A 24,303-nucleotide genomic window follows, 5' to 3' on the forward strand; every position below is an offset into this window, starting at 1 on the left:
TAGGAAATTGCTGCGGTACTTAGTGCAAACATACTGTCAGACAACACTTAAATAAAAACAAAAATAAAAGTGCTAAGCAGATAGATGTCTGCTGGTCCGTGAAAATATTGTCGGACATAAACCAGTCGGTGGTGCAAAAAAAGGTTGGGGACCGCTGAAGACTCCAACTTTAGACAACACCAGCAAATAGAAAAACAATGCAAAAGCACGCAAAGCATGAAGGAAGTCGAATAAAACACAATAGATGGAGACAGAATATGAATAAAATATAAATCCTTTATAAAGACTTTAACGACGGACCAGCTGCTGAGACGACAGAAGGCGCAAACAAAGGATTGTTTAGTGCGAGAGAGAAAAACACTTCTGCAGCGTTTTTCTCTCTACCTGCGTTTTCTTAAACTGCAGTGCGACTGAGCTTTCAGGGCCGACGCATTAAGCAGTCGGGCTGAACGGTGAGAACATACAAAGATGACGCACCAATCAAGCTTTTGTCTGTCTCCCCCTCAGAGTGCAAAGATGTGAACACTGTGGCCTACTGCCCCCTGGTGCTCAGGTTCAAGTTCTGCAGCCGGCCATATTTCAGACAAATGTGCTGCAAGACGTGCCAGGGACACTGACTCCACGAGCATCCGGCATCCATCTTTGGGTCCTGCACACTCACACAGTAAGCCTGAAACCCTCCCACTGAGCCTCATAGCAGCACCCCTCACTCTGCCTCCGTCGCAGGAGCGTGGGATCTAACTGGGACGCCATCACACGGACGCCCGGTCCTATATCTGGTCGGAGGAGCTGTTATTCTCCAGCCAGGACCCAGATCGGACACTTCTCCGGGCCGAGCTGAGTTCATACATTCCACTGGAGGGAAGGCTGTTGAGACCCGGAGAGGCAGAGAGACTGAGATTACCTTCCCCCCTCTCTCTCTCTGTCTCTCTAAACTTTCCCTTTATTCTAATATTTTGGTGCTACTGTATTTCTCTTTGGCCACAGGACTGGTTGCAGTACTTTTGAACCCCGCTTGTTTGTTTGAGTGCCCGAAAAGTTTAGCCTTAGCTCTTGAACCTCTGTGTTAGGCGGTGATATTTGCTTAGTTAGTCGTTTTTCAGAAATCCGCTTTGTAAAGACAATTATTTTCCGGATCATCCCCGCCCACAGAAAAGGAATATGGTTGCAGGTAGATCATCTGCGTCTATGTTATCAGATAGCTTTTACTTGACCACGTCGTTTTTATGTCGTTGCTTTGTTCCGTGTCGGCGTATTCATCGAGTCCTCGCTGTTATTCAGCTGAAGTATGAGCAGAGTCCGATTTGCACAAAGAGTTTGAGGACTTTTGTATTTCGTGTTCGTTTTCGTGTGACTTGATGTCTGTGTGGAGACTATAAATGTCTCGCCGCGGTGAACATGCCACAGTCTTGCCATGTCGGTTACTTTGCTTAAACGTAATCACCTCGGCTGTACGACATCGCTTCTCTCGACGGCGCTTCATCCACGAAGGATCCAAATGAAGGAAAATCCACTCGTCAGAGCGCGCGGCGTGTCACGGTGAGCCAGCGCTGCCTGCGGGAACATGCACGGCGAGGATGAGATAAGACACCTGACCAGGCGGCCTTTCAGAGAGCGTTGTTATCGCAGGGGTGCGCGATTCACAGGCGGCCTTAAGCCTTCGTTCAGACTCCTGTGGGAGCAACGCTGACATCACATTTCTCAGCTCACGTGTGGTCATGTCACCCTCTCAGCAGCTGGGAGCGCGCCAGCCACAGGCTCGCATTGTCTTCCCCGTTGCAGAGCAGGATTCATGCATCACCAAGTTCTAATGACCCACTTTTCCAAATGCAGCTTCAGCTGCTTTTATATTACAGATCATGCCGCCTACTGCGGCTCAGCATGATTCATCAGATCTGACGGCATAAGCGTGACATGTGATGTGCTCTGAAAGCCCGCTGTGGTTCGACTCTTCGCAGAAGTCCCCGCTGGTCACAGCTGAAAGCAGCGCCACGTAACGCTAAATGTCATCACAATGAGAGGAAGCTGCAGCACGTCTTTAATTGTTCTTCCCTTTTTTGTTTTCTCCTGTGGTGCTCTGGTTTTGAATGGTGCTATCACTTCACTGTTGTTGCCGGTTTAAACACTTAGAATCCGTTTGAGCCTTTTGTGTTGAGTACTGACCTGCAGAGGTGGCCTGTGGCGTGCAGCTGCTTGGGGTCCTGCACCTGCCAGGCGCTGCGTTTGGGTTCCTCTGATTTTTCATACGTAACGCTGCTTTACTCGGGCTGCGGTCGAATAGTCAGTCTTTCCTGGGAAGCGTCTACGTAGCAGCTGTAATAAGAGCTCCGGTGCGTCTTTATTACCTCATTTAGCAGATGAGTCCTTTTTTACACAGCCGGCAGAAAACGCGGCAGGATCAGGCCGAGCAGGTGACGTGTCCCAGCACGGTAGACCCGCCTGCCCAGCATTAGGCAGCCCACTGCCATGAATCCTCCTCCACATCTTTCCGTGACCTCATCATGCTTCCCATCCATGTCAGCAGGGAGCAGGAACGTTTCCTTCGTCTTTTTCCTTTTTTCCTCCAGCTGTTCGACTGCAGCCTTCAGTGCAGCGCCTTCAAATCCCAAAGTGCAGCTCACCACGTTTGTGGATCGTTTGAAAAACAAAACATTTTGATATTCAGAAAACTGACTTTTGGAGATCTGTGCACAGCTTCTCAAACATTACCCTGCTAATCATCAGTGCGGAGAAACACTAAGTATATTTATAAGAAGCGCACTCGGGTATAACCTGTAACATTTGAGAGCGTAATTGTTGCAGAGAATCCCGTTAAAGCTCATTTACACCTGGTACCGACTCGCCATCGCGTCAGCTGCGCACACGTGATTGTGTCACGGTGCAAACGCAGGTTAGCGTCACAGATGTAGTTCACGTCTAAATCGCTTTTAATGATCGAACTCTGAAGCGACGGCGTCGCCGCTGGCACGCGTGCACGAGCCGACAGGGAGGAGAGCCGGCAGACGCTGAACGTTTCCCCTGCATCGACATCACTGATACCAGGTGTAACTGTGGAGCTATGACGAGAGCGCAGACCCGACTTACCTGATCCAAGAGGAGGGACAGCTTCAGTGTTTGTTATTCTGTTTTACACATGCTAATTATAACATGACATGTACTGTATATTGTTTAATACTATAGAAGACGAATCCATTTGTCCCCCATGTAAATCTTTTGTCAAAGGAAATATTAAAAATGATTAAACGTGGTGCAGTGTTGATTGTAAGGATTTCTTTATTTTCTTATTAGAATTTTAGGTTTCCGTCATCAAATCTGTCATCCATATTTGTACGTATGACACAGCTGGACTAAAATATCACCGCGTGTCATCCCGCCCGAGGTTTAGATCGTCACTTCGTCTATTTCTGGATCTGCCCTCTGTCACGGAAAAGTTGACACAAGAACTTCTTCCTTTTGTCTCAGTGAGACTTCACTCGTTTACCGATCTTTAAAATAACGAAAATGGTGACGTGAAAGTTTCTCGATATTTTTATGATACATTTTTATTTATTTAAAGCCGAGGAAAATTGAGTTTGCTCAGATTCTTTAATACTAAGAACGCCACAGCAGCGTTAACTCAGCAGAAGTTCCATCCATCCATTTTCCTCGTGTTCAATTCAGGGTTTAATACAATAATCAAGTCTAAATAAAAAACTCCTGTGCAGATCCATAATAATAATAACTTTATCAATAATAACTTTATTGATCCCATTCACTCAGTGAAGCATGTAATGTAGGAAACCACATGACTCGTGAGAACACATTTTACACCAGTTTGAAATCTGAACAAAGCGTCCTCTCAGTTTCTGTAGATCTATATCTAGAGAGAGAGATCTTGGGGTTATTTGCTTCTGCTTATCAGGGTAGCGGGGGGGGGGCAGTCTTAGGGCGAGAGGCAGGGTGCACCCTGTCAGGTCACAGGGATAACACAGAGAACCATTCGCACTGCCACATCCACACCTATTTAGAGTTTCCAATTAACCTAACCCCACTAACTGGGTGTCTTTGGACTGTGGGGGGAAGCCAGAGCACGCAGACACGGGGAGAACATGCAAACTCCACAGACCTTCTTGCTGTGAGGCAAACGTGCTAACCACCGTGCCACCGTGTATATATATATCTCTATATCTATCTATATAGATATATTTTTTCTACTTACTTCTTGCTTTTCTACTCTGACGGAGCACTCAAAGAGCTTTACACAGGCTAGTGTACATATCCTTTCTTATGGATAGAGGCGGGCAGCGGTGGCACTGTGGTTAGAACTGTTGCCTCACAGCAAGAAGGTCTGTGGAGTTTGCATGTTCTCCCCATGTCTGCGTGCTCTGGCTTCCTCCCACAGTCCAAAGACACCCAGTTAGTGCGGTTAAGTTTATTGGAAACTCTAAATTGCCCATAGGTGTGAATGTGAGAGCGAATGGTCGTTTCTGTGTGTTAGCCCTGCGACCTGTCCGGGGTGTACCCCGCCTCTCGCCCTAAGACAGTTGGGATAGGCTCCAGGGGCCCCGCGACCCTGAAAAGGATAAGCGAATGGATGGATAGAGGACTCGAGAACCTAACTGCTGTTTGACAAAACCCATCTGCTGTTGGATGAGATTAACCAGTCAAACTTCTGTAACAGATTTTATGAACATCAGTGTAGCTACAGAGAGAACCTACAAGCCAAGAAAGGCTAGATACAAATAAATGCATTGAAAAGATTTTAAAAATCAAAGAAATGGACACCAATATTTGTCTATAGGCAGATCATAGGACAACACTTAGTAAACAGATGGAATCATCAGACTCAAACGCTGGGCTGATGTTTAAAGATTCCAGCTGTTCCAGCTGTTCTCAGCTCCTCTGGCTGACGGTCCCGCGCTGGTTCATACACGGCGAGCGTGAGAAACACAGGCACCGAGGCGAGACGTGAAGTGCTCTAAAAGGATTTTAAAATCAGCAGCAGCTCGCTCCTGCGTTCCCTCCGGTCCTCGTGTGAAGCGGGTGTAGAACATTTAGTCGGAGAAAGTTTCTTCCTCTGTGCTTTAGAAGCATTGACTGAAATTTACACCCGCACGAGGATCTAGAACAAATTTAAAAGGAATCGAGGCCGCTGGTTTAGGTCACAGCTCGAGCAGCTGAGCATGCACCACAGGCCTAAATGCAGGCCTGCATTTGTCTCTGCGGTCCGGTGTTATCAGGAGACACGGCCGCATGCAAAACACATCGCTATATATTATGTGCAACACCTGAAAAGAGACTGAGTTAAAAACGGAAGAAGTAATTAAAAGGAGGCTCATGAGACAACCTCGAACACACTAGTGAAGTTCCAACCACAAAGACACAAAACTAAATACAAACTAAGAAAAACGTGACTTTAAACGACAAGAGAAAAAAAGGAGTGCACTGACAATAATGAGAAACAATCAGAGGTGCAATCACAGAGAAACCCCACATCTGAAAGAGTCACGAACCCGCCCATGAATGAATGAGACCTGACCCTGCGCTGGCACGCGCATCTTGCAGGAGCTTTAAAGACTCGATCCAGCTGACGTAAAACACAGGAAAACCAGCAACTGACACCTCCACTCACACACTACAAAGTCGACTCTGAATGAACCCGTCTGTTATTATGGGCGTTGGAGGCAGCAGCCTCTCTGACAAGACAAACACTATGAGAAGCCGCTACATGAAGCGACCGCAGCCTGGGTGGAGCCGCTAACACACGGCTGAAACACCATCATTTGGCAACTGATTTAAGATAACTATCCCCTTTCTGCGGATGAGCGTCGCTTGCCGTCAACGCTCGCCTGCTGTGCGGCAGGCGAACTGGGCTGACTAATTGTGCCGTGGACCCGGCCGTCGTTTCTTCATCCTCCCGTCTGACGACTCCGAGCATGACAGAGCGCAGAATGGAGAAGTAAGCGGCTGGGCTTCGTGCGGTGAGTTAATGTGCATCAGTGTGTGTTAGAGCAGTTCTTGTTTCACACACACTGCCGGTGGGAGTATGAGGAAGTAGGTTTTTGAATGCTGTACTGGATGTCTTGTAGGGTGCTGGTTGCTGTTGGCTGTCCTGGTTGTGCGATGGCAGCAATCTAAGGTCAACCTGTGGATTTTTTACAACACGCGCAAACCCCCCCCCCACACCATCTCTCTGGACAGTGGACGGCTGAGGAGGAGAGAGGCCCGCGGGAACAATGGTACAGTACAACCACCTGCATCTGCTCTCACAGCTGTAACATTTTGTGCATTTCAGTTACCTGTTTGCTGTGGTTTTCTCGGCTGAAAGGGCGAATTGTGATGGCTTTGTACGTTTTCAGTCAGTTTTCTTTTGCAAAGCAAATTCAGCTCATGTCACTTCTCTCCTTTTCTAAAAGCCAAAGGAGGATTTTTTTGTGCTTTAAAGTGAGTTTTGGCATCAGAAGAGATGAGATAAGATCTCTTCAGGGGAATTCATCTCCTTCACAGCAGCAGAGTGATGTTTCCTCTTTTTCAGGGACAAGCTCACTTTCTCACAGACTCGAGCTTAAAGCAGTGCTGTGCGATTTCAATTTGAGGCACAGGTAGAAACTTTCAATATCATAGACGGAGTAAGAAAGTGACCAGTCGAGCAGGAAAGACAGATGAGCTTGAATTTAAAGGGAGGATAATGAGGAGTGGTGCACTCGAGGGGGGCTAACGGACCGAGCTGCAGGCAGCTGCAGGAAGAGAACTGGTAGCATGTACAAAGTTTAGAGGGTTTCACAAGATGCAGCAATGAGGTGTGAGAGGGGAAGTGGACTACAGGAGAGGCCTGCAGTTTCTGTCACAACACTTCCTCCTTGCACACAGAAGGTCTCCACACATCCAGGATCGCACAGCAGTCGTAGCTGCACCAGCAGCCACATCTGACAAATGGAGGTAAACGAGCAGTTTCAAGAGGGAAGAGAGTGAAAATGCACGCCCAGCTCCCTGTTTACACGCCACCTTTACATTTAGGCTCCGAGCCATTTATCTGTCATCATCTCAAGTGTGACAAAAGCTTTCAAATCTGTGTCGCGCTCGCCTGTTTACACATGACAGCAAAGGAAGAAAAGGAACAAAACCGTGCCCGACAGAAATAAATTATGAGAAGTGTCAAATGCATCACAGGGTCGTCTTTTTCTTGCTTTCTTTAAACAACTGTGCAGAAAGTTCCGGTTTGATGTGGAAAGCTTTTGAGATTCAACGTCTGCTGATAACCACACCTCACCGCAACTGACTGGCATGTAGTTTGTGGTTCTTAAGGTGTTGGATATTTGCATTACTTTTTTTTTCTTTTAAAGGCGGCTGGTCTTTCAGTGAAGACTAGTGTGATGTCAGCTAAAAAACAGGAACATGTTTTTTTCTTCCTGGTGGACGATGTTGACTTTTTAAAGGTTGTATAAACATAACTAATAACTTTACTTCTATAATAGTCTCTCCAGTCCTACAAACCTACTCCTGAACTAGTTCAGTACACGAGTATCCATTTAATCTGTACACAGCTCCATTTAAAAATGATATAAGATTTAAAGGAGGTCAGCTACTGCGGGCAGCCGATGATTTAATCTCAGTTAAATGGCATCTACTTACCCCCTTGCTTTGCATTTTAATATTGTAGGAAAAAATCTGAGTATCAGAAAGCATCAACAACAATCAGGTGACCCCGTGTTAGCATCCAACTGTCAACAGTGGGAAGAAAAAACTCCCGTTTAACAGGAAGAAACCTCCAGTGGAATCAGGTTCAGCCATCTGCCATCGAGACAGGACGACAGGCAAACTCTTACTAATTGCTGGTGTGTGATAATCTGTTAACCAGCAACGACGTTTGTGTATCAGCTCATCAGTAGGTGATCATTAGATTACCAACACCGCATCAAAGCCGTTTAACCTCTTCTAGTAAAACATTATAAAGACGATCGCAGATTCTGATCTCGCAGAACATAAAAATCTGGTATTTGAGTTCTATTTAAAGAGACGCTGATCTCTGCTATTTCTCTTCTAGTCGTGTTGTCATCACGTCACTGAAAGGCACCAAAGCTGTGAACTCATCCTGCCAGCAGCACTGTCCGAGTGCTGACGCCTTCATTTATAACAGTCGTTACAGGGCAAATTCATATTGATCCACGGCTAAAAATAGTCCCCAGCTTTGGCGTAGTTTGGGTCTGTTTAATGGAGTTTGTGTCAGAGTCATATCTGATTTATGCTTTAAGCTCAGAGGGTGTGAGCACTGACACGTATATGAGAAAAAAGAGACTCGCGAATTAGCTTTAAACTTGTGACTTCCGCCCGCTCTTTCCCCCTCAGGGGCTTTAAATTCAGAAACAAAAGCGCGCACTAAACACGCATGCATGCTGCGCTTATTTAAGACACGAATATGTAATCATGCCCGTCACACACGCAGCATCTGTATGCATCGTTCTTTGTTGGCGTTTGCACACTGACAGTGTTTCATAATGAAACTTTGTGTTTCTATTTTTTGCTGAGGAGCTAAAAATGAAGCAGCAGAATCTGTTTGTAGAGGTTCTGCTAATATTTGTGGCTAATTAAGCGTTTATTGTTTTTCATAAGAAGGGATTGAAACCAGAAACCAGCAAGATGTTAAAAAATCTAATGAAATACGACTTCTTAGCACGAGGTTTGTTACAATGTGCAGCGCTTTTCTTCATGACGTGTAGAGACAGAGGTAGAGGTCACGCCCACCGAGGTCATAGATGAGCACAACAAGCTCACCAAGTGACAAAGACGTCATAACCGAGATGGTGAAGTGACAGATTGGTTCTTCAACTGTGGCTGGATCCTTCAGCCTCTTCTTCACCCACTTTGGCAAAGAGACCTCCTTTATTTTTAATATTTTATAGTTTGACATTTTCCAGTAATGATTGGAAAAATGAAAAAAAAATGTTTAGAATCCAGGAGTGAGAGGGAAGTGCTCCATTGGAATAACACGGTACTATGATGTTTTTAAGGTGATTAGCAAATATTAGCATGTAAGTAATAACAGCTTTCACCCATCAAACACAGTTCAGGCTGAAACAACGAGGCGAGCGCTCCTGAGCTGAAACTGTGGAAACAATCAGTTTATTGCTAGTTTATCTTCGCCTCCTGTGTAGGTGTCGTGTTGTTGAGGCAAATTAGAAGAAGCTTCTCTAAAATGTCCGAGCTAGAAAATGAGCTCACCTCGTCTGTGACCAGTTTCCTGGTAACGAGCCCCGAGCTTCCTGTAATGACAACCACACTGGTAATTGTGTTTTTGGCTTTACTGATGCCAAAGCTTGAAACGGTTTCATTTGAAATCTTCGCTCGGCCTCCTGTTTTCTTTTTTTACATGTCTTTCTTCCTTTGCTTCGTTTTTGGTTTGCTCGTTTCCTTCCTTCCTTCCTTCGTGATGCCCACACGGCTCTCTAAAGCTCTCGTCTCTACAACAAACACTAATATTGTTTCAAAATGCTTATTTTTCCGATCCAAATTCCCACTCAGCCACAGAGTACGCTGAGCTACGCTGCTTTTGCGTCACAGCGTGTGGTAGTTTCTTTGATGAGGAAACCCAGCTTGAGTAAAATGTCCTTTTAAAGATTATTGCAACACGTCGTTACTAACAGAGTCTTCCTCTCCTCTGCGATTCAGGCAAAGTACCACTGGCAGAGTCAAAATGTCAAGCAAAGCGGCGTGGACGACATGGTCCTCCTGTCAAAGATCACCGAAGACGCCATCGTGGACAACCTGAAGAAGAGATACATGGACGACTACATCTTTGTATCCTACAAGCTGTGTTTGATGTTGTAATTTATACCTGCAGTCTGACGGGAACTAAAGGCCTCTATTTAAACTGTCCCCACAATCTGCTCCATCTTCACATTGAATCTCGCTAAAGAACCCGAACGTGAAAGCACGAAGTGAAAAATCACCTTGGCTGAAATGGCCTTCTTCCATATTTGTGTACAGTCTTCTTATCCACCCACAGATGTGCTGATCAAAACACAAATTCACAGACAATCAAACAAACATATATGGGCATAAATATAAGGAATTCACTCTTCCTCTTCTGAGTTCACCGTGTGACTCAACAGCCCACTTCCGTCTTCTGAAAGCACAGCTGAGCGTCAGAGCCATATTTAGAGAAAAAACCCATCCATGTTAAATCCTGAGTGAGAGCGAGTTGATGTTATATCGAGAACGACTCTCTTAGATAAGAGGCTGTTTGTTAATCACGTCCGGTGTCTTTGGTTAGAGTTACTCTCCTGTTAACGTGGGATCCTTGGGTAAAGCAGGCCTCTGTCTTACCAGTCTTATCAGGAAGGAAGTGAACTGATAACGACACTGGTCATGTCTGTCACACGTGGCTTTATTTAGGTTACAATGGATTCATGACTTTGGTATTTCCCCCTTCCCTCCGTCTGGCAGGTGGGCCCCATGGGTAGTCATTCAGGTCGGTGAGCACCAGGCAGATTTGGCTTTGACATTAGCAGAAATATGTCAGCGATGATGTCACCGTGACATTTTGGTTCAGACTTCGTGTACAGTACGAGCATGAGCTGAAACCTGTGATTTGCTTCAGCCTCGGTTTTGGTGTTTGAAAGCGCGCTGATGCGAGGAGTGCCAGCGTATACTTTGTCTGTTTTCTGTTTCACCTGCAGAGTGAAAGAGTGAAACCTGCCCCCCAGGAAGCTATTAGAAGATGGGGTGTTTGAAGGTGCCTAACATTAGCTTTAGCTCATATGTCAACAGAACAAAGCAAAAACATTTCACTTTCTTCAAAACGTCTAATGTACGTACGCTCTGTTTAAGCGTATTTAAACCATATGATGCATCATTCCCAAACTTTCCTCAGCCGCCCTCTCCAGACTTACATCGGCCCTGTGTTGATATCTGTTAACCCCTTCAAACAGATGCCCTACTTCACTGACAGAGAGATTGAACTCTATCAAGGAGCTGTAAGTGAATTTTCATCGCCGTCTTCTCATGACTTCTTTAAACTTGTGGCATATGTGGTGCAGAGGTTCTTCCTGTTGCCTGCTGTTGCCCTACGCTCGTTTTACTCAAACTGACCTCAAACCGTTTCGCTCTACAGGCCCAGTATGAGAATCCACCGCACATCTACGCCTTGACTGACAACATGTACAGAAACATGATGATTGACGGGGAGAATCAGTGTGTTATCATCAGGTGAGTTTTCTGCTTCCCACGATGACGCCCATGCTGTGCCGTGCAGGTATGTTTGACAATAAAATATGGCTTTGCGGTGTGTTGTCTGCCTTTTTTTACGTGGCTGCGGTAGCGGTGAGAGCGGTGCTGGGAAGACAGTGGCTGCCAAATACATCATGGGTTACATTTCCAAAGTATCTGGAGGAGGATCGAAAGTGCAGGTACAGACCGTGTGCTCACTCCGCCTTATATGAAGCTTCAAAATGAGTCAAAAAACCTTTAAACTTCCTTCAGTGTGGCGTGGAGGTTTTTCACTGTCTGGTATTGTGTTAATGTTTGTGTGCATGTGTGTGGCAGCATGTAAAAGAAATCATCCTGCAGTCAAATCCTCTGTTGGAAGCCTTTGGTAATGCCAAGACTGTTCGCAACAACAACTCTAGTCGTTTTGTAAGTATGAGTTTTTTACTTGAAGACCTGGTGTGGATGCTTTCTATGACGTTTATAGTTATTAAGTAATATACCTGCTCATTTAAAAAGAAAAACCCAGAGAAGTCAACCCCACACCCCAAAAATAAAACATTCAAGAGTTCAGCAGTCACGTATAATTTTTTCACAAATAAACGCCCAGTGTTCTTGATCTGAACCCTTTCAAGTATTCAACTATTTATGGATCCTTCGCAGTTTTAAGCTCGACTTAAATCGACGTAAATCTACACCCTCACAACGTAACCGTAGCCAAGAGAAATCCAACAATCAAATGAACCCTTTCAGCAAGCACTCTGCATCAGTGGGAAGGAAAAACTCCCTTTAACAAGAAGAAACCTCTGGAAGAACCGGGCTCGGGGAGGGCAGGAAGCCGGGACAAAGGAACACCAGGTTACCTGGAAGAGCACTCGCTTTAGCTTGCTGAGTGTGCTAGTTGTAAAAAAGCTAAGATGGTTAGCTTTATAAACAGTACCCATGCTGAATATCAGCTTATTATATTAGAGAAATACCCTCAGCAATCCCACGATCCCCTATGAGCAAGCGCTTGGCAACAGTGGGGAGAAAGAACTCCCTTTTAAGGCCTCCAGTAGAACCAGGAGTGTCAGAAAATACACAAACTCTGTGGGAGGGAAGGCAAGGTGTAGTGGCACCAACAGCAGCACATAAACAGACGGGAGCGGAGAACAAGTGCTCATTGTGTTTTGGAAGTCCCCCACCCGCCTGATTCAGTTTTATCTATGACCTTTATCAAAAAAAGGAACGCTTTAATCTTAAAACTAGCGCGTGTGTCTGTCCTCTGAATCCAAACTGGAAGGTGGCACCGCTGTAAAGCGTCCTAATAGCTAAAGGCTCCGCCCCCTGTGCTACTTTTGGAAATTCTAGGAGTGAGAGGGAAGTGCTCCATTGGAATAACACGGTACTATGATGTTTTTAAGGTGATTAGCTAATATTAGCATGTAAGTAATAACAGCTGTCTCCAAGCATTGCAGAGCGAGGTTGTGCAGAGCCACATATGTGCCTGTAGCCTCATTACAAGTGATTTATTACAACATTCTCGTGCACTTCAACAACACTTTTATTGCATTCATTCTGGTTTCTCATAAGAAGGGTCCTAATGATGTGACATCACACCCATAAACCACCCTGACCTGCATGTCTGCAGCTTTAGCGTGAGATATCAGAGGAGCAATTAGTTATATTTCCTGTTACCCTTTGTACACCATCACAGCTCTTGTGTACTGAGCGTGCAGTCAGATGCACGCATATATTTTCTGACTCATATAAATGTAGTGAACATGGAAGTGGTTTATCTTTAGGAAACGGTCGCATGATTTGAGAACAGTCTCATCCTGAAAGCAAATTTTGACACTGGCTGATCTGCAATAATGAGTGAGGACAGATTTCCTCGCAGCCTCGTTTCTCAACTCCAAGTGTTGACTTTGATTTTTACATTAATCAGGGGAAATACTTTGAGATCCAGTTCAGCAGAGGAGGGGAGCCAGATGGTGGAAAAATATCAAACTTTCTGCTCGAGAAGTCAAGGGTGGTCAGCCAGAACGAGAACGAGAGGAACTTCCACATTTACTATCAGGTGAGAGGCCGATGAGCACAAACCGCAGATTAATAGCAACTCCTTTAAAAGAAAAAAAAGACAGAGTTCCTCTTAAGCTGCAAGATCTTCATTCAATGTGAAGCCAGTGTGTGTGTGTGACTCCTGCTGGGCCTGCGTTGGTGTCTTCCAGTTGATAGAGGGAGCTAGTGCTCAGCAGAGAGAGACCCTGGGCATCATGACTCCTGATTATTACTACTACCTCAACCAGTCTGGGACATACAAGGTGGATGGGACCAATGACAGCAAAGACTTCCAGGAAACTATGGTACGCAAACTTATAGGTGGGATCCAGTGGTGTTCAGCAAACCTGTGCTTGGTCCCATGTTTGCTGTGTGGAAAGTCTGATCAATGCTTTGTAGCTAAACCCATTATAGTGGCTCTAGCTGATCTACATTGATTGCTGGCAGGAAATAAAATGTGGAAGTAAAGTAGTTCTGCTTGACGTCCCCTCACGTTGTGGTGAAGCTGCTGCCGTCACACTTTCTTCTTGGATTTGTTCTTCAGGAGGCCATGCAGGTGATTGGGATCCCGGGTGACATCCAGACCCAGGTGCTGCAGATCGTTGCGGGTATCCTCCACCTGGGAAACATTAGCTTCATAGAAGCAGGAAACTATGGGCAGGTGGAAAGCACAGACTGTGAGTGCGACACACACGTGCCGACGCATCTTCTGTTCACATGCAGTCATACTCCTGCTGGATATCACCATAACAAAGGTCGTCCCCGGCACACGCCCTACAAATGAATAGAATCTCTACACACAGACGACTTCCCTGTTTACTGCCTCAGTAGATAATTGGTGGTTGCATCCAAAGCAGCAATGATACCCTCCTTTGGCTTCTGTCTAGGGAGGGTATCATTAATTCATCATAGGAAGTCTTTGCTTATGGCATAATAAAACACATCTGAATTACGAGTCCGTTTTTGGCACGATTGAACTACAACTTTACTTTGCTTTGCTCCAGTGCTCGCGTTCCCCGCCTATCTGCTGGGCATCGACCCCAACCGTCTGCAGGACAAGCTGACCAGCCGGAAGATGGATTCAAAGTGGGGAGGGAAGTCTGAGTCCATTAACGTGACCCTGAACCAGGAGCAGGCCAACTACACACGAGATGCCCTGGCCAAAGCGCTGTATGCACGCCTCTTTGACTACCTGGTGGAGGTAATCGCGCTTGATGATGCAGCTGAGCAAAAACAGACTAAAGAAAATGAAACATTTGCTTTTAATTCAGCTGACATGTATTCACGCACCTCATCTGCTCTTTGCATTTGTCTCGTGTCCTTACTTCTCCAGTCTATAAATAAAGCCATCCAGAAACCATATGAGGAATTCAGCATCGGAGTGCTTGACATTTATGGCTTTGAGATATTCCAGGTTAGGCTTCTCATAACTTCCAGATACTTAACCTTTGCACGCATCCACTAAAAGACTAAATGTGTGTTTAATAGCAGGATTTGTTTCATCTCTTACTGACTGTGTTGTATTCGCTTCCTCAGAGAAACGGTTTTGAGCAGTTTTGCATCAACTTTGTCAACGAGAAACTGCAACAGATCTTCATCGAACTCACCCTGAAGGCTGAGCAGGTAACTATAAATAAAACTATATAAATAGAATAGAATTGAATTGTAACTGCACTGTGCAGCACATGCATTTGACTCCACTGTGCTTCAGTTGGTGAGGATCACTGTATGTCCTCAAACCAAATGTTTTGCTCTCATTGTCTCTCAGGAAGAATATGTTCAGGAGGGCATCAAGTGGACGCCCATCGAGTACTTCAACAACAAGATCGTGTGCGACCTTATTGAAAATAAACTGGTAAGCTCGTAAACGCGATGACTGACGGAGGGTTTATGCAGATCGTGTAAAATTGGCTCTCATTAGAAAACAAGTGGGCCCCTAAAGCAGCGAGAGTTTGGTGCTCTGCTTCCTGAAAACAGTGAAACGGAAGAACAGAGCGCTCGGGGTCACAACAGGAAGAATCAAGTCACGTGACCAAGATATAGCAGTAACATCGGGGGTAACATTTGCATTTTGTTTTTGGAAAAGTTTTATTGCACATTTATTTTCACAGTAAATCAGATAATATATGATATTCCCAAAAGCCAAAAATGGAAGAAGAAAAGACATATGAGGCATTGGTGGACGAGCTGCAGTTTTATCTCCTTGTATGAATTTCTGTGTTTAAAGTGTTTGACTGGATGACTAAAAAATGGGGATTTACATGCAGTCTACAGACATCAGGCTTTCAATCAAACTACTGTATAAAAGTAACTTTATATAAGTTTTACTCTGGTCTTTAAAGCTCATATTAAAGCTCTACACATGTTTACTGGGAACCTTTAATTCAATTTGAATTCAAAAACATTACAATCAAAAGTTACCAGGTGGTCATATCAAAACATTTTGTATTATGTAACTGCACGTGTGCTAATTTGTATCAATTTCTGGTGGTGGTCAGAGGGCCCGATGGCGCCAGTGTCCGGCAGCCTCGCCTCTGTCAGTGCGCCCCAGGACGGCTGTGGCTACAATGTAGCTGCCATCACCAGTGTGTGAATGGGTGGATGACTGGATGTAGTGTGAAACGCTTTGGGGTCCTTAGGGACTGAGTAAAGCGCTATACAAATGCAGGCCATTTACCATTTCTAACAGATATTTCTTATTCGTTTATCTAAAAGTTATCAAAACTCGTAAGAACAAAATCGCAGCTAAAAAGCCGTCGTCTCTTTGCAGAACCCCCCGGGTATAATGAGCGTGCTGGATGATGTGTGCGCCACCATGCATGCCAAAGGAGAGGGTGCAGATGGCACTCTGCTGCAGAAACTGCAGGCTGCTGTGGGGACGCACGAACATTTCAACAGCTGGAACTCGGGCTTTGTTATACATCACTACGCCGGGAAGGTAAGATTTGATTTTGTTTGCTCGATGTGGCGCTTATAAACCTCAAAGATTTGTTTTTGGGGGTTTTCAGTGAAAATATCTGGTGTCGTCGCAGGTGTCGTATGATATCAACGGCTTCTGTGAGAGAAATCGGGACGTGCTTTTCCCCGACCTCATCGAGCTCATGCAGAGCAGTGAATTGTGAGTTTCCTGTACTGGTCTGATTGTTGCACTGAAGGCGTAATTTAAAAAAACCAATGCATTAAAAAAAACGTGTCTCTTTAGTAACTTCATCCGTAGCTTGTTCCCCGAAAACCTCAACACAGATAAAAAAGGAAGGCCGACCACGGCAAGTTCAAAGATCAAGGTGAGAGTTTTTGAATCTGTTGACGGTTGATTTTGTGCAGCAGCGCATTCGTCTCACGCTGTTGTTTCCCTCGCAGAAACAAGCGAACGACCTGGTGAACACGCTGATGAAGTGCACGCCGCATTACATCCGCTGCATCAAACCCAATGAGACAAAGCGGCCGAAAGACTGGGAGGAGAGCAGGTGAGAATGCTCGCCGTCACGCTTTGAGGAACTCTGAAAGATTTCACAGGGAACGTTTGCTGATCAGCGGCGCTATCTGTTTTTAGGGCCAGGCATCAAGTAGAATACCTCGGACTGCGGGAAAACATCCGCGTACGAAGGGCTGGATTCGCATATCGGAGACTCTTCAGTAAATTCCTGATGAGGTAAGTTTAGTCGTGCGTGTTCATGGAATCACTGCCTGAAAAAAGACACACAGCTCTCACTGTGATTTGTTTGTTTGGTGCTTTTTGAATCCAGGTACGCCATTCTGACAGCCGAAACATGGCCGTGCTGGAGAGGGCCAGAGCAGCAGGGGGTGCTTCACCTCCTTCGCTCCGTCAACATGGATAACGATCAGTACCAGATGGGACGCACCAAAGTCTTTGTGAAGAACCCCGAATCGGTACGGAGCTTCATATTTTATATTTCCTCAGGCTGCATATTTGTTCTAACCAGTGTTGTAACATAATCAACTTATCTTGGCGATCGTGGCTCAAGAGTTGGGAGTTCGTCTTGTAATCGGAAGGTTGCCGGTTCGAGCCCCGGCTCCGACAGTCTCGGTCGTTGTGTCCTTGGGCAAGACACTTCACCCGTTGCCTACTGGTGGTGGTCAGAGGGCCCGGTGGCGCCAGTGTCCGGCAGCCTCGCCTCTGTCAGTGCGCCCCAGGGTGGCTGTGGCTGCAATGTAGCTGCCATCACCAGTGTGTGAATGTGAGGATGACTGGATGTGTAAAATGCTGTACAAATACAGACCATTTACCATTTACAAATAAAGAGAAGCTCACATTGCCTGATATAAGCTCTCGTACCTCTCAGTGAGGTAAAGAGCAGAGAAGATTATGCTGCATGTGTGTTTTGACTCATCTCAGCAGGACGATATTAATGTTGCTGCGCTCAAATGTTTGCGTGAAAAGGGACTGAAATAGCTTCAAAGATTAAAAAAGTTCAGACCACAGCTACTTTCTAACCTCCACATAGCTGCAACATGTTGGGGGAAGTTTTTGCAAGTTTTTCAGTGAAACAGGCTTGACAGCAGCTAATAATACTGCCTCAGCTGGTTCATTAACCACTTTAATTCCATTTAATGTATAAAAAAATATTAGTCCTTTATTTTTTATTAGTCCTTTATTTATCCAGGTAAAAATCTCATTGAGATTAAAAATCTCATTTCCAAGAGAGACCTGGCATATATTGAAATATATATATTGAAAGGCAAAGACTCTACAAAAATACAGAGGAAACCCCGGCAATCAGACGAGCTCCTGTGAGCAACGATTTGGTGATAGTGGGAAGGAAAAACTTCCTTTTAACAGGAAGAAACCTCTGACAGAATCCGGGGGAGGAAGACGGGACAAAAGACACACTGAGACAGAGAGCCAGATATTAATGATAACTAATGATTAAATGTAGAGCGGCACATAAACACGGAGAGAGTGATAAAGGGGGAGTGAAGAAGAAACACCAAGTGCATCATGGGAATCTCCAAGCAGCCTGGGTCTATTGCAGCATAGCTGAGGGAGGATCGAAGGTCACCCTGCTCTAACATCCACTAAACCTGCAGAAATACTCATGCACATATGCCTTTCAGCTGTTTCTGCTTGAGGAGATGAGAGAAAGGAAGTTTGACACTTTTGCCAGAATCATTCAAAAAGCCTGGAGAAAATTCATCGCGAGGAAGAAGTACGAACAGATGAGAGAAGAGGGTGAGTTACACAAACGGCGAGATTCCCCGCACAGGTTGCACCAAAGAGCTTGAGTTGGTTTTAGAAATGTTTGTTGTTCCTTGTGACTCGCAGCCTCAGACATCCTGTACAACTCCAAAGAGCGGAGGAAAAACAGCATCAACAGGAACTTCGTTGGCGACTACCTCGGGCTGGAGCAGAGGCCTGAGCTGCGGCAGTTCCTCGCCAAGAGGGAGCGCGTCGACTTCGCTGATTCGGTTAACAAGTTTGATCGCAGGTTCAAGGTTTGAATTCTTGTGTTTTCGTCCAATCAAAGAAAGAGTTGCAGTACTGTGCAAAAGTCTTGAGCCAATCCGTCATTTCTTTATATTTTGCTAGAAAAGTGATTTATTGAAACATGTTGCAAACATACATGGAAATAGAGTATAAAAGAGAAAACGTGAGTTTTTACGTTCTAACAAGCTTGAAGGTTTCGTGTGACCACCTTGATTCTTCAGCCTGAATTATCCTGGGCAGCTTTCTTTAAGTAGTCTTCAGGAATAGTTCTTTTCTTGGCTCCTTGAAGGACATTCGCAGCTCTTCTTTGGATGTTGGCTGTCATCTGTTCTGCTCTCCATCAACATGACCCCACACTGCTGCAGCAGTGTTGCGGTCGAGGCTCTGGGGAGGCCCGTCCACGTGTGTGTGCTCGGGATGTTATATCAGGCATTTTTCAAAACTTGATAAAAGACGTTTTTATGTGTTGTGTGTAGAAACAAGCTCGATTGACTCGCAGGTCAAAAGCATTCCTCTGAAACCCGTCAGGCACAAGCAGCCAATCGCCGAGGAAAACAACTGAAAGACCTTCAGAAAGTCTGGAAAACTATTGCCTAAGAAAACGTTGATAAAAATAAGGAAATGAAGGGTGGCTCAAAAGTTTGGCAACGTACTCTCTGTTCAGTTTCTATAACAATAAGACCTTAAGATTTATAAAAGACATTAAATTCACGCTTTCTTGCTTGTTGTCGACTTCAGAAAAAATGTACCCAAAGAAAAAGAGAGAAAAACCCAACAATCATGTGACCCCCTATGAGCAAGCATGCTTGCTCATAGGGGGTCACATGATTGTTGGGTTTTTCTCTGTGTGTGTTATTGTAGGGTCGACCTTACAACATAAAGCACATCGAGGCGCCTGCTGCTGTGATTTGGCGCTGTATAAGTAATTGAGTTGTACCTTGTCCCCAGAGTCACCCGCTTTCCTTTTCTCCCCCCAACCCAGTCTATCAAGAGAGATTTGATCCTGACACCGAAAGGCATCTATCTGATTGGCCGAGAGAAGGTGAAGAAAGGACCCGAGAAAGGACAGATAAAGGAAGTACTAAAGCGGAAGATGGAGTTTGGAGGCATCAGCAGTGTCTCCCTCAGGTGTGTATCTAATTAACACAGATTCATTACTAAAATCTCTCATTTTTATGTAGCCTGTGTATGTTGTTACTGCTGCTGTTGCTGAAGTGAAAAATGTAACTGCATCCTCTGCTCTCTTCTTGCTGCTATTTTAATGCTTCCTTGAATGTCTTTCAGTGTTTCAGTTACCCGCACTGCTTCCTCTTTCTGTTTTTAAACTTCAGCAAGAGTGAGTTCATGGTATTTTTTTTTCCTTCTTAGTACGAGACAGGATGATTTCTTCATCCTCCACGAAGCCCAGTATGACAGTTTGCTGGAATCCAACTTTAAGACAGAGTTCCTCAGTTTGCTTTCCAAACGCTACGAGGAAGTGACAAAAAGAAAACTGACAATCTCCTTCGGTGACAGGTCGGTAGAGGAACACACAGCCTTTGTTAGCATGAGAAAAACACGCAGGGGTGACTAACGCAGGTTCTTCTTGCTTCAGGCTGGAGTTCAGAGTGAAGAAGGAGGGCTGGGGTGGAGGAGGCACCAGAATAGTAGTGTTCCAGAAAGGCCCTGGAGACGTGGCCCAGCTCAAACCTGGAGGGAAGACCCTGTCTGTCACAATAGGAGATGGTCTACCCAAATCCTCCAGTAGGTTCAAATAAGTCATGATGCCGTATAGACTTGAAAAAAGTAGGAACAAATTTAAATAGTAAATGAAATGCTGCCTGTATAAGCATCCTAACTGTCCCTTCTTTTGATTAGAGCCAACCAGGAAGTCGTTTCCTCCGTCTTCCGGTGGAGGAAGAGGAGGAAGAAACCACGTAGCCCCCAAATGTAAGCCACTACTCACCTGTGATCCTCACCTGTGGAAAAACCCTTCCCAGTGGCTCAAAGTAACTAAACAGGAAGTGTGGATGTACTTATTGAAACATAAAGTACTGCAGTATTTACACTCTGTTGCATTTTGATTAACTTTTCAGCTGTTTCAATCATAATCCTTTTTACTTTGTTTATTGAACAGCCGATTGTTTACTTTGTACATCTAGGTCGTAAATAAAAGCGCGTTCAGTACGACATATGGCTGCAGTATGTGAAGCTGTAAAACAATAAAGCAGCAAAGGCACCAGTGATAACAGTCGTGTCATGTAACACTGAAATGGGCCGTTCTGAGTCTTTACCGTCGCACTGCTGCTCTGTTATTGAAGCACACGCTTCGTTCTCTCTCCTCAGCGCATCAGAACGGTGGAGCCAAATTCCCCAGAGGTCCTCATAACCCACAAGCCGATATCACGTATTCCTCCCCGCAAAAGCAGGGCCGACCACTCCAGGGAGGCCCGCCCAAACTGGGATCCCAGAGAGGCCCCCGACCTCCAGCGCCAAACCAGTATAACCAAGGAAACTTGGACTTCCTTAATGTGCCTGATCAGGGCATGTCAGGGTAAGACATGTTTAAAAAAGACATTAAAAAAGAAAGGAAGGTGTGGTTTGTAAGGGATTACCAAGGTGAGGCTGAAACCTGCGAGTAACTGAAAGTTAGAGCGAGGCAGAGAAACCTGTTTGTTTTACACTGAATTACTGAATCATCTCTTCCATACTAGATGCTGTTTCACTGGTTTGGGGGGGAGGGGGTGTTCTGGGAACAAAGCAGTTCCTACCAGCTGCACTCAGAGGCGGGCGGGTCAGAAAGTCTGGTTAAATAAATGTTGGGGTTGAGAGAGATTTAAACACATTAATTCCTTAATTCTGGGGAGAAAAATCACGACAGCCTCTCTTTAATACATCCAGGGTGTGGCGCACGCTGTTGGCTAAAGTCAAAGACTCTGTCAACGACAACAACACCCTGCTTTTATGTTTGTTTGTTTTTCAGCTGACGGTCTGTTATTCTGACCGCTGCTTTTTTGGGATACGGATGAGACCGGACTGGGATGAGTCCTGAGGATGTTTTAGCCGAGACTAGTGCTGGTTTGCAAAGTTCACTGACTGTGGTCTTAAACTGGATGCTGCATTCTGCTAAAAATGAATTATTAAAACAATCAGTAGTTAGAAGGAAACTGAACAGCTGATTCCTCAGAGGCAGCTATAATTAAACCCAACTTTAAGCCTTTTAAGGGGTAAATTTTACAGAAATTACCTCTCATACGGAGAACAAAGGGGATAAATATCTACAGAGAGCAAAACATTTTTTCCTGTTGTAAATTTAGATATTTTAACATGAGACTTTATTGGGATTGACTCGCTTTTAGAGCCAGCCCCCAGTGGCCGGCTGAGGAACTGCAGCTTTTGGCACTTTTGCCATTTTCAACCCACGCGTGACAGTTAAAAGTTAATTTTATTCATGTTAGTAAATAAATAAGATGTGAATAAATTATGGTCATGAGCACCTCCTTTTTCCCCCTTTGTCACAGGAAGCAGAGGAAAATGAGCATCCACCAGCGACCTCCTCCTGCTCCTAAACCGCAGCCTCGACCTCAGGGTCCTCGCTGCCGGGCGTTATATCAGTACGTCGGCCAAGACACGGATGAGATCAGCTTCGAGGCCAATGATGTATTAGATCTTGTCAAAGAAGGTGCGTGCACGAAAGCAACGACATGTAGGGAGATGCATATTGATGAGATAGACTGGAAGTGGTTCATGACGTGTTTCTTTACCGTTTCTCTCCGCAGACGCGTCAGGCTGGTGGACGGGCAGAATTGGAGGGAAGGAAGGTCTCTTCCCGGGTAACTATGTGGAAAAGATTTGATGAGAACCTTGCGAACGTGTCTGTGTTTGCTCATAAACAGATGTAATTCAGCACATTCAGAAACTGCCTGCGAGTTGTTCACGGATGCATCGGGGCTTTCAAAGGGTCGAGCTCTCTGATGTTTGAGCCCCAGCTAATTTACCCGGCAGCGTGCCGTAGAAGCAGAACACATGAAGGATTACTCTTGGGTTTATTATCGCTAAAGCACAACTGCAAATAGCTGCTCAGGTTCCATCTTTGTCTTGGTGTCAAACAATCCCGTTGAGAAAGAAACCAGCGAGGTCTTCGACGTCACCTCTGACTGGTTCCTCCACGACTCAAGTTACGCCGAGTGAAGGCGTGACAGAAGAGCAGCATGAAAATACTGCATCGCTTCCTGATGTTTACACTGTTTTATCTGCCTGAAGCTTTCTTCACGATCAATGACGACCACTTCTTTTGATTAAGTCAACAAGCGTCTAATCGAGTGATAACAGACTTTTGAAAATACTGATGATGATGATGCTTTTGCTCTGAAACTTCAGATCAAATCAAAGCCATTAAGAGGAGCAACATTTTAATGTCGGTTATCTTTTTTATACTCTGAATTTTTTTACTGATATTTCTCGTGGTATTTTCTTGTATTTTCGTTTTAATAAAAAAAGGAAAAAACTTTTATTTCCACGTTTTTACCTCGGGGACTTTTGCACGTGTTTGTTTTGTGTTGCCAGTAAGTTAGAAAAACATTTGTGAAGAGCAGAACACAAAGAAAGAGATGGATGAACTTGAATGTGATTATTTTGGCCAGCTTTGTATTTTTATTTCAACTTGTGGTGGATTTTTGTAAAATATGTGATTACTTTCAGTCATTTTGTTCAGGATTTTTTTATGTGAATGAGAAGAGAAAAATAAAGACTCCCTCAGAAAGATTTTTCTTTCAGTTGTTATAAAGTTTGACATGTTTGCTCACAAAAATAATATTATGCCTGTTCTGAAACGTAGCTCTAAAGAAAAAGCTCCCAAAAGAGATTTCCTGTTCCTACAAGTAGTATTATGATATCTGCTCACTGAGGTACACGTTGCTGGTATTAGTTGGACCTTTTTTTGCCAGCTTTAATTCTTAAAAACATGGAGGCACTGAAAGATGCACAGATTGTGCAAAGATCTAACCAAAATAATAATCAGCCAGTCGGCTGCTGCAAACAGGCCACAGCACAGATCTTTAACCTGCGTCTCAGCAGCTTCGTTTAAAGCTGCGCAGCCTGCAGTAATTGGATTGGCCAAAGCCTCCTGATTGGTGCTGCGCCTATTTTTCTCTAAATCATGAGAGAGATTAACAGCTCATCTGTCTCAGATTTCGTCGTAGCGGTTTGTTTTTTTTAACTTTACAGATCATAAACACTTCTACATGTGATAAAAAACGAAATCACACTAGACCCCATTGATTTCATCGCGGATTTGATTAAGACTCAAACTGCAGCAGCACAGTGTCACAGTACTGCCCAAAAGAGTAAAAATGCATGCACTGAAAAACCGTGACATAAGAAGACAACGTGTAGCCTGAAACGGGAGACCGACGAGTACTTTCGGTAATATTAGGTGACTCTCCGGTAACTATTTGTAATTAAATACACGAGTACTTTTTTCCAAACAATTTATATCGCGGGAAACGTTATTAAGCCAGTGTGCGCAGTTAATGCTTTCTTTGTTTTGACTTAAACCATATGAATGCAACTATTTGGAGTTTCACCTTCAAGACTCGGCGTGTTCCCACCACACCTGCTCCTCCGCTGCAGGATTATGCTTTTATTTTGAAATGCGG

At 44.8% G+C, this 24,303-nt stretch overlaps 2 protein-coding genes across 4 annotated transcripts in view; both read left to right on the plus strand.

Moving 5' to 3' along the window:
- Positions 1-3,257, plus strand: part of adamts10 (ADAM metallopeptidase with thrombospondin type 1 motif, 10) — a 53,061-nt gene extending 49,804 nt beyond the window's left edge. Inside the window, exon 26 of the mRNA XM_040034963.1 lies at positions 508-3,257. Coding sequence (XP_039890897.1) covers positions 508-617 — 110 coding nt within the window. The 3' untranslated portion in view covers positions 618-3,257. The remainder of the gene's footprint in view (positions 1-507) is intronic.
- Positions 3,258-4,934: 1,677 nt separating this feature from the next.
- On the plus strand, positions 4,935-22,543 carry myo1f (myosin IF). Of its 3 annotated transcripts, XM_040034960.1 has the most exons (29): positions 4,935-5,960; positions 6,069-6,218; positions 9,646-9,774; positions 10,863-10,952; positions 11,090-11,184; positions 11,297-11,384; positions 11,521-11,610; positions 13,109-13,240; positions 13,392-13,526; positions 13,766-13,898; positions 14,226-14,422; positions 14,555-14,635; positions 14,758-14,844; positions 14,990-15,076; positions 15,992-16,159; positions 16,254-16,339; positions 16,424-16,505; positions 16,582-16,688; positions 16,775-16,873; positions 16,968-17,112; positions 18,298-18,412; positions 18,506-18,675; positions 19,650-19,795; positions 20,036-20,182; positions 20,262-20,410; positions 20,525-20,596; positions 20,993-21,200; positions 22,168-22,328; positions 22,426-22,543. In XM_040034960.1, exons 2-29 carry the CDS (start codon positions 6,216-6,218, stop codon positions 22,500-22,502), a joined length of 3,279 nt encoding a protein of 1,092 aa, XP_039890894.1. In that variant the 5' UTR covers positions 4,935-5,960; positions 6,069-6,215; the 3' UTR covers positions 22,503-22,543. The 3 variants fall into 3 exon arrangements, with proteins under 3 accessions (XP_039890894.1, XP_039890893.1, XP_039890895.1); XM_040034959.1 differs by lacking the exons at positions 4,935-5,960; positions 6,069-6,218 and adding an exon at positions 9,020-9,259; XM_040034961.1 differs by lacking the exons at positions 4,935-5,960; positions 6,069-6,218; positions 9,646-9,774 and adding exons at positions 9,781-10,540; positions 10,656-10,711 and having other exon boundaries at positions 10,850-10,952.
- Positions 22,544-24,303: the final 1,760 nt, after the last annotated feature.

This window comes from Simochromis diagramma, unplaced genomic scaffold (genome assembly GCF_900408965.1).
Source record: "Simochromis diagramma unplaced genomic scaffold, fSimDia1.1 OVJJ01000816.1, whole genome shotgun sequence".
Classification (NCBI taxonomy): Eukaryota; Metazoa; Chordata; class Actinopteri; order Cichliformes; family Cichlidae; genus Simochromis; species Simochromis diagramma.

Coding starts and splice junctions, on each gene's coding strand:
- myo1f (XM_040034959.1), top strand. CDS start 9,173: ATGTCCGAGCTAGAAAATGAGCTCACCTCGTCTGTGACCAGTTTCCTG. Junction 10,953..11,089: donor TTGAACTCTATCAAGGAGCT/GTAAGTGAATTT, acceptor TTCGCTCTACAG/GCCCAGTATGAGAATCCACC. Junction 18,413..18,505: donor CGAACAGATGAGAGAAGAGG/GTGAGTTACACA, acceptor TGTGACTCGCAG/CCTCAGACATCCTGTACAAC.